Consider the following 10,204-nt stretch of genomic DNA (forward strand, 5'->3'; position numbering starts at 1 on the left):
CCTGTGGCTATTTGGCTCATGGCCACTTACGCTGCCAGCACAGCAGCTTGCCTCATTTCTGCTGCCTCTACTGCTGGCCTCACTGAAGCCACTGCCACAACCACTGGCCTTGCCACCTGACCCATAGCAAGGAGTCCTGCAGTCCAGATCTGGCCTGGGGCACAAGATGAGTTTGACATCCCTAGTCTAAACGGATGATTTTATGTTTTCTAATGGAGCTATGTACATTACTTTAGTATTTACATCAGTTTTCTGCACTTAAATATAAAAATTCCTAGCTTTGAACTGTTATAGCAAACTATTATCACTGCCTTTATGATAAGCAGCTACTAGAGAATAATGACTCCATTTTGTATTGCTCTGTAGCTTGACATAAGTGTTCGACCTTAGTATGCAGTGTGCGTGAGAGAATGGGTGAAAGCATGTCTGTGGAAAGGGAAAACGTCAGCTGGCAACTGGCTGAAGAATGCAGGCAGATAAAAGACCAAAACAAGAAGAATCCACCCCAAAACGGTGAGAAAACAATGGCAATCGACCTTCGACGAAGAACACAGTGATAACACAAGAAAAGCCCAGAGGACTGGGTGAATTGACAAGGCTATAAAAGATGGGGTGAGACATATCAATTTTGGGTCTTGTTCTGCAAAGCCGTCTACAGTCTGAGCATTCAGGGACCAACCCCCTTGATACCTAAGGTTGGAGAAGACCTGATCAAGGAAAGGGAGGCCATCAAGACCTTCTCAATTGAGACTCCATTGTTGATGAAAGTGTTCTCAACTCCATCCCACAACACCCAGTCAGAGATGATCTTTGAATCCCTCCAACACTTGGCAAGGTGGAGAAAGCCCTCAGGCAGATGAAGAACAACAAAACATCTGGAATGGATGAAATCCCCATGGGAATCTTTAAGCAAGGAGGAGAAAAGCTCACATCACAGCTTCATGCCCCTCATCTTAAGGTTCTGGAATGATGAGTAAATCCCAGATTACCTCAGGGATGCCATGATTGTGACAATCTTCAAGAAAGGAGACAAGCCACTTTTATTTCTGGAGTGCCACAACTCTGTACCTCTGCTGTGAAGGCAAAACTTGAAAGGCTGCTTTGCTCTTCTTACATCAGTTACACAGGGTCCTGCCGTTTGGGAGTGACAACAGCAGACATACCAGCTCAACTCGGGTCTTGCTTTTCTAGCATCTAAAATAGTAATTTTCAACCAGGGTGCCATGGGGTGTCTTGAGATCCTTTCAAGGGTGCCCCAGGATGCCACTCAATGTTTACACTGTTAGGCGTGCAAACACGTTTTACAAGATAAACCCAGAGATTTCAAACAGGAATCGATAATGTTAAAAACATGCTGACCTTTTGTGGGCTTTCTGAGTTCTTTGCAACAGAAGAATTGCTCTACTGTGTTTCTGTCATCATAAACTGACAAAGATTTGTCATTTTCTGAGTGGTGCCTTGAGTCTAGTGAGGTGTACCTTGAGTCTAATGAAGTTCAGAACCACTGATCTAAAACCTAATGAGTTGAAAACTGAAGCCTAGCAGACTCTCGCTAGTAGAGGGACAATTTAATTGAGAAAAAGAGATCTGTTATACTGCACAAGGTGTTTTTATAGATTGACAGGTTGGTGAATAGAAAGAAAACAGTACTTATCTGCTTTCTTCCCCATTCCAACCAGCCTGCCCACTTTTCAAATGGAAAAATGGTGCATCTTTCAATACTGGACGCAGAAGAGAAAAAATACTGTTAGTCTTTTTGTTTTCTATTCTATTCACTTAGTTGCAGTCCCTTTATAATGTTTCCTTGCTATTTATGCCAACTTCTCCCATTTAACCCATGCCTTTTTCAGGCCTGTTCTAAATTCTCCCATTTGTCTCCCCATTCTTGTTCTCCTATTTGTCTCATTTTCCTTGCCTCATATTGGGACAAGAGTAAATAGAGGGGAAGAAGAGTACACTTTCCTCCTTTCTTAAAATCTGCTCTTTGCTGTTTATTTCTTTCATTTCTCTCTTAGTGCCAGTATCACTTTTTGCCATTACTCTCTCTGCCTTGTTTCCAGTGACAAGCCAGGTCAAGCTCTAGAAACTCCCACAATGAGCACTGAGACTAGGATCAAGGCTTGAAGAAAGTTGACCTTAAATCATATGCCATGGAGTTTTTGAATTCAGCAGGACCTTTCACTGCAATCGAGAGATAAGTAACTCATGCAAGAGCTAGCATATTTACTTTGTTCCACCCCCTATCTGTCCCCATTCAACAAGAGGGGGGGCAAAAAATCAAGCCACATCTTATAATCACATACGGCTTACCTGAAATCAAAAGATGCATAGTGGACAGCGATATATGTGAGGAGAAATGCAGTCAGGCACCATCTCCTTGTGCAGGGTTCCTGGCCAGCAGGGTCACTCCAAGTTGCTGCCTGCCAGCATGTGCCAAGTTGCTCTGGCACCCTCTAGCCAGAAACCCTGCATGCAGCTTGAAATGACCTGGCAGGCACCAGTCAGGCACCATCCCTGCAGTATGTGGGGTTTCTGGCCAGCACATGCTGAGTTGCTGAACCACTGCCTGAGTGGCGGGTACTGGAGCAACTCATCACGTGATACCAGTCTGGACAGGTCCTTTACTGGGTTGCTCTGGCACCTGCTGCTTGAGCAGCAGCTCAGAGCAACTCAGCATGTGTTAGATAGAAACCCTGCATGAGAAAGGAACTGTGCCTGGTTGGCACCTGCCAGGTCATTTTGAGCTCATGCAAGGAGCCTGGCCAGCATATGCTGAGATGCCTCCACATCAGGCAGCAGCTAAGAGTGGCCTGAGCACCTGCCTGCCAGACACCCAGCACAATGTAGGGAGGGGTTGGTAAGGCGCACAGCATGAGCATGCCAATCAGAGATTTAGCAGACAGCAGCAAGGCTGTGGCAACAAGGCACCCAGTGGCAGAGCAGGTGGCACGGACGCACCCAGCAGGGTAGCAGGGAAAGCAGCAGATTACAGGGCCTGATCAATACTGACTGGCAAAGATTTAAAAACATAGGAGGAACACATGGTAAGTTTTGCAGAGTGAGTGGCAGCAGGGAAACTCCCTTGACTGACCACGTAGAAAAAGAGAGGAAGTAGAGGTACAAATGAGAAGACACTAAAAAGGGATGAGGAGCAGTTAAACATTAAAATTAAGGTTGTAAATTATTCTGAAAAAATAACAACTGTGAGGTGGGAAAAAGTATAATGTTACAGAAGCAAATGTGAGTTAGTGAAGACAATTAAAAGAACAACTCAAGAATGCTAAGTCCACACACAAAACATTCAGGAGTCCAAAACAAGGTCACTTTTCTGAAATTGTAAGCAAGTTCTCAAGTATCTTCAAAAAAAAGAAAGGAGGAAAAGCCATTCACCTATGAAGTGCTTCAACTCAAGGAGTTAGAAATAGTGAAAGAATTGAACATTCCGCTTCAAAAGTTCAAAACAAGTAGTGGGTGCTATACCTGAATGATGCAATGTAATGGCTTAGCCCTGAGACAAAAAACATCACTTGCACAAAAGTTACCAACAGACTACAGCGAGACACTTGTTGAATTCTAGGGTATATTATTGGGCTATGCAAAACACATGATTACCTGCTGGGACAGACAGGTAATGCTGATCAGACTTCAGTCCATTCTGACATGCCAAGAAATGTCACTATCCACATGAAAGGTGCAAAATCCATAATTATGAGAAATATAGGAAATGAAAAGTCATAAATTAAAGTAATGTTAACAGTATTGGCAGATGGAAGAAAATTGCCATCCTTTATGATTTGAAACAAAATTCTTCCAAAAGAAAAGTTGCCACTAGGAATAGTGGTTAAGTGCCAGGAAGAAGAATGGATGTCAAGTGAATTGATGAATGACTGGTTAGATGTTGTATGGAAACAGAGACCTGGGGCACTTCTAAAGAAAAGAGGAATGTTAGCGTTAGACTCATTCAGAAGGCATTTAACACCAGATATGAAAGCGAGAAATTCAGTCAATGAATTGTGATCTTATAGTCATGTCTGCTGGTATGACATCTTGACTCCAAATACTGGTTACCATAACGCAGAGGTTCCTAACACCCGGACCATGGCCTGGTGCTGGGCCACGAAGAGTTGGCTGCCAGTCCGCAAGTGACCATGGACCAGAAAATTATGGATTGGAAGTGACCAGCATACTGTGGACCGGCTGCCAACCCTTTTTCATACTCAGTATATTTTATACTCAGCAAATGCCTGCTGGCTGCCAGTCCACAGTAAGCCGGTCCCTTACACTCTGCAGTTTGCCACGGTCCACGATCATTTGCAGGCCATGGTCACTTCCAGGCTGCAGTTTGCTGGTCTGCTGTCTAGAAAGGTTGGGAGCCACTGTCATAGTGAATAAATGCTTTAAGGACCATTTACAAAAGTGGTCTCCAACCTTTTTAGGTCAGAGATGACTTTTGGAATTTAAGAGCAACTGAAGATCTACTCCCCCCCACTCCGCCCAGCAGGTAAGTCTGTGGGGAGGGGAGGGGAAAGGGCCATTGCGGGGGTGGGGCAGATCAAGGCCTCCCTCCCTCACTGCTGAAGCCTCAATTGCCCCCCTGCCCCAACAGCGGTGAGGGAGGGGCAAGCCCTACACAGCCAGGGTGGGGAGGGGGACACAGCTGCAAGTGGTTCATCTAGGGGGCACGAAGAGAGGGGGGTCTTGCAGCCAAGGAGGGCAGGAAGAGTTTCTGCGCCCAGAGCTGCACACGGGGCCAGAGCAGTGCTGGGCTTTTCCTCGCCAAGCTGTGCTCAGGCCAGGCAGCTGCGATGACAGCGCTGGGAGCGGGGCCACAGGGGGGGTGCACCACCACTGTCCTTGCTGAGCACAACATGGGCCAGGCCCGATGGGAACAGCCCAGCATGCCATTCCAGCCCGGAGGTACAGCCCGCCCTCCCCTGTGCCCACCAGCCCCAGGCCCCCCATGTCCTCAGGGGAAGGCTGAGCTGGGCTGTTTCCGCTGAGCCTGGCCCGCTTTGCACATGGCAGCGGTGCTGGGAGCGAAGGTTGGTGGGGGGGAGGGTTACGGCCTCACCCTATGGCCCCACTCCCAGCACTGCCACTGCAGCCACCTGGCCTCAGTGCAGCCCAGCCAGGAACAACCCGGTGCTGCTCCGGTCACAGCCCACCCCACATGAAGATCCAGGGGCTCATGCCCCTCCACATCCTCCAGGATTTCAGAAAGGGAGTGCATGAGTGTGGCTGCACCTGAGGTCCCAGACCCCCTCCCCTCATACATACATATACTAAGGCAGGCAGGAATGGCAGCAGGGGACTTTTTTAATTCCCTCAAGCAGGTAAGACTCTTCCCTCCCCACTCCTTTCCTTTCTACTCAGCTGCACATTTCCTCCTTTCCCCTCCCATTTTGCCCTCCTCTACCCACTGCTTCTGCTGTCCCCAGCTGATCTGGGCGTGGGACAGGAAGCAGAAAGTTCCAGAGCTGCTCCTGCCCCACTGCCACATGGAGCCAGGCTTGGCTAGGGACAGTGGCAGCAGGAGGCAAGTTACCTGCCCCTAACACTTGATCCCAGGCCAGCAGGGAACACCAAAGGAACCAGGCAGGGAGGAAGGACCAACCCACTGTTGCCGGCTGAGCCCAACTCTGCATGGAGCCCAGCTGCAGACAACAGGAGCAGCTCTGGTGCTCTGCCCCCCAACCTCCACCCCCATACTGCCTGGAGCAGTTGGAGAGAGTAGCAGGCAGGGGAGGTAACGTGCAGCGGGGAGGACAGCATTCTGATGCGCTTTAGGGACTTAAAAAACATTGAAGGTTATGAACGTGAGCCTTCAATGCGATGCTGTGGCTAGTAAAGTGACCAAAATGCTGGCTTGCATCCATAGATGCTTCTCAAGCAAATCCCAGGACGTCATTCTCCCCTTGTACTCAGCCTTGGTGAGGTCACAGCTGGAGTACTGCATCCAGGTTCGGTCCCCACAATTCAAAAAGGATGTGAAGAAGCTTGAGAGAGTCCAGAGAAAAGCCACGTGCATGATCAGACATCAGGAAAACAGACCTTACAATGACAGGATGAGAGCCATGGGGCTCTTTAGCTTGGAAAAGTGCAGGCTCAAGGGTGATCTGATGGCCACCTATAAGTTTATCGGGGTGCTCACCAGGATCTGGGGGAATGTTTGTTCACCAGAGCGCCCCAAGGGATGACGAGGTCGAACGGTTATAAACTACTTGCAAGACCATTTCAGGCTGGACATAAGGAAGAATTTCTTTACTGTCCAAGCGCCCAAGGTCTGGAACAGCCTGCCGTCAGAAGTGGTGCAAGCACCTACATTGAACACCTTCAAGAAAAAATTCGATGCTTATCTGGCTGGGATCCTGCGACTCCAGCTGACTTCCTGCCCTTCGGCCAGGGGGCTGGACTTGATGATCTTCCGAGGTCCCTTCCAGCCCTAATGTCTATGAAATCTATGAAATCCTTGACTGTTTCTCCCATGGTGTAGCTGAGTGAAAAGTGGGGGGATGCATGCATGCCACTGACACTCCTAGATCCACTCCAAAAGCAGCTGCCCACTGAATCAGATATGAATCAGGCCCCAGATCCTGAAGTACAGAATGTATCCATTTAAAAATCACTCAAGCTTCAGGTAAACTGAAATAAAGTAAATGAAAAATGCTGCCCAGATGGTGTTCAAATGCAGCATCTGAGGAACTGTCTGTTTTCAGAAGAAAAATTAATACTATCTTCAACCATTTCCAAAAATACACAGCCCAAGGTAGGACACTTGGACCAAGTATAGTGCCAATACAATAGGGAATTCCAGCAGTATACTACAATATGCATTAAAAGTATTGTACATTAATCCCCTGTTTTCTTTTAGTGACTACAGATATATTTTTGGCTGAGAAAAAGGGAAGATGTGACAACACTGAGAAACTGATCATTAATACTGGTCAAAATACTTGCTATGTCCACTGCTCATTGCAAATATCTACTCAATTTTGTCTCGATACTCAACTATTACTGTCTATCCTCTTCAATCTTGTTTCCCTGACAAAATGATGAAGCAAACCTGACCTGAACATTTACCAGTCAAGGCATAAAGTCTACCTGCTTCTTTAGCAGAATAATGATTATGAATAAGGTTTTACTTGGCCCTCAGATAAATATGTGATGTATGTAAATGAATTTGCTCAAAGAAAGCTACGTGTGCACTGTATTTTAAAAGAATTAGCAACATTTCATCTTCTCTCAACTTCTATACCTTTGATTCTATGTCTTTTTCTTCCAAGAATGTAAGCATGCATCTCACTGGTAGCAATACCAAATTGTCCCCTTATATGCCAGGCAATGACCGCAAAGTATAAGCTAAGGTAACTCAACAACTCTTCATGTGTTTCTTCACCTAAGGGCAAGATTCCCTGGGCTAATGTTGTATAACTGTCTTTGCCTGTAACTAATAAATTATACATCATACTCTCATCCTTTGAATGCCCAGGAGCCACCACCTCCACAATATAACACCAATACATCTCTATAAATCTACAGGCATGATTACTCCGCATATGCAGCTGCAGTGCTTCCCAAGATCACTTTGACAATCAGACTGCACCGACTTATAGACTGAGAATTCCAGGCCTCTCCCTAATCTCAGCTCTCACACAGAGCCATGCATTTACCACCATACTCAACATAAATTGTTTTACTGCAGACATTTTAATGCCAATTAATAGCCTTAACTGTAAAGGATCCTACACATTAGATTTAGCATTAAGACATCACTTTCTGATGATCACTTACTGTTTAAAAACATCACCGTCTCCATGGTGTCACTAACCAGCATTAGTTTCCTTTTACCATGTATAACCATTGAACGTTCATATTCTCCACCAAATATTACAAACTATAAGCCTGAAATATTTTATTGCAAATGTTCTTATGAAAAGAATATACTCGCTCAGAACCCCACAAAATAAAAGTGTGAGATAATATTTTATCACTTTTTTCCTTTGTAACCTTCCCACAAAAAAGAGGATATTGACAAAAATATGCAAAAGAAATAAATACAACATAAGTACAATGATTATCCTATGCTAGGAGACCAGCTGCTGCTACCTCCAGTGTTAGACTTTTATGTATTGGAGATTCAATCAGTCATTGTAAGTCTATGTGAGATGCTTTACTTGAGATTAGAGTTAATTACTTCATGGTAAGCATCATGGTCTACATGTGCAGACACTTACTGCACAGTAATTTGCTCTAATCTTGAGTATATTTGCCACCTGTAAATACAAGTAGCAAATTTACTTTATATTATATACTGCACAGTAATGCACATGTAGACACCTGACCGGAAGCAAATGTGGTCCCAGTCAGCCAAAAAGCACGGGACAGGAGATTGTTCCCTACCCCCAGCAGCTGCTTGCTGCTAGGGCAGGCTCTACCACCAGAGCCTGGGTGGGGACAATGTCTCTGCATTAAAAGTATTGTAAATTAATCCCCTACTGTCTTCTAGTGACTACTGATTTATTTTTGGCAGAGAAAAAGGGAAGATGTGGGGAGCAGGGAGCTTCCAACCCCAACTCTGTGATCATGGGGCTGGGGATGGGAGATCCTTATCTCTTAGCCTGAGCCCTAAGACTGCAAGGTTCAGGGTGAAAGTAAGAATCTGTGGGGCCTGGGCTGGGAGATAATCATGCAGCTTCTGGGGGCAGAGAGCAATGTCTCCTGGCCCACATATTCCCTGCCAGCCCCTGGGCTGCAGAGGCCTGGTGCAGGGCCACAAGGAGCAGCAGCACTGTTGCTAGGAGCAGCAAATCTGCTCCTGCATCCCTGCACATGTAGATGCATGCCCAGAAGAGTTTAGTCTAGAGTACTTTACTCTAGAATAAACTGCTCCCAGATTATTTAAATTTGTAGACACACCCAGTATAGACAAAAGATTGGCCAAGCATGGATTGACAGCTAGACAGAACTATATGGTGTGCTAACTTCACAACTGAAGATTGACGAGATCAATTTTGAAGCTTTTCTGCCTTCATCTACTAGGCTGAAACTGTCAGTGATTTCCCCTAAACCCAGTTCAGGTTTCAAACTATATCCATCTACAGCTATCCTTGTCATTTCACATAAGCAACAGAAAATGAATTATTTAATGATATAGTAGCATTTTACAACAAGGGTATACACTTACACTGTGTGGAACACCCCATGGAAGACAGGTTCCTACAAAAATTAACTCATTTGCAGAGAAGCATTAAATCTAAACTAAATGCTAAATTACCACATAAAACTAAACAAACTGAAGTTATTTTGGGATATTTGCAAATAACTGTTTGACAACATGTGCAGCCTAGGACTTGTGGGATATTTAAAAGTAAAAGCAATATGCAAAGACTGCCTTTTCAAAAGGTCTTCTGTTTTACAAGATTCCTACCTATGTAATCAAGAACTCCAATAGGAAGTTTTAAAACTTTCAATGTTGTACATATCTTAAGGTTTAAGTGTAAGCAACTGACTGCCCTGTTCAAAACTGCAAATAGGACATAGGATATATGCATAACATATTTGTGCATCATGCAGAAGCATTTTATCAGTCCTTACCTGCCATGTCAATGGCAAAGGGCCTGTCAGGTCGCCAACCTGTGTACCAGCCAACAACTCTGCCATTTTCCACTATAGGGCGCTCATATCGTCGTCCTCCCACCAGTCCCACAGGCCACACGGATACTTTGCGGGTTGTACGCATCTGCAAGGAGACACAGGGTTATTTAACTTTCTGTTTCTTAGCAAGTTGTGCTAGTTTTTGTAAGGGTGTGTAGAAGCAGCCCACGCATTTCTAGTCACAAGCAGCTATTTATAACAGGCTCTTTGCTTTCTATATTTCAACTCTCGAGATATTTTAAAGACACATGTATGTTTTCTTGCTCTCAACTACAACTGCAATTCTCTAACCAGTAGGCACCTCAGTTACACAGAAACTAACCCTGGATAAACAAGGTTGTTTTAATAAAATGAAGTTGTAAGCCTCCAAAAACCTCATATGCTAAGGGGGCTGACAGACACGAAAAAACCCCACACTTTAACAGAAGACGAGTCGCATTAGTTTGACGCAGCTTCCCAGTGTCTATACAGATTGGGTGCTTCAGCAGGGCTTTTGGGTACCTTTATCTAATAGTTGATTCAATCAGCTATTAGATAGAAGTGCCAAAAA

The 10,204-nt window shown here is 45.2% G+C and overlaps 1 protein-coding gene across 1 annotated transcript in view; it reads right to left on the reverse strand.

Moving 5' to 3' along the window:
- The window catches only part of B3GAT2 (beta-1,3-glucuronyltransferase 2), a 17,535-nt gene extending 7,703 nt beyond the window's left edge, over nt 1–9,832 (reverse strand). The window contains exon 1 of the mRNA XM_019537616.1: nt 9,595–9,832. Coding sequence (XP_019393161.1) covers nt 9,595–9,739 — 145 coding nt within the window. The 5' untranslated portion in view covers nt 9,740–9,832. The remainder of the gene's footprint in view (nt 1–9,594) is intronic.
- Nucleotides 9,833–10,204: the final 372 nt, after the last annotated feature.

Source organism: Crocodylus porosus, unplaced genomic scaffold (assembly GCF_001723895.1).
Source record: "Crocodylus porosus isolate Cpor-Errol unplaced genomic scaffold, CroPor_comp1, whole genome shotgun sequence".
NCBI lineage: Eukaryota > Metazoa > Chordata > Crocodylia > Crocodylidae > Crocodylus > Crocodylus porosus.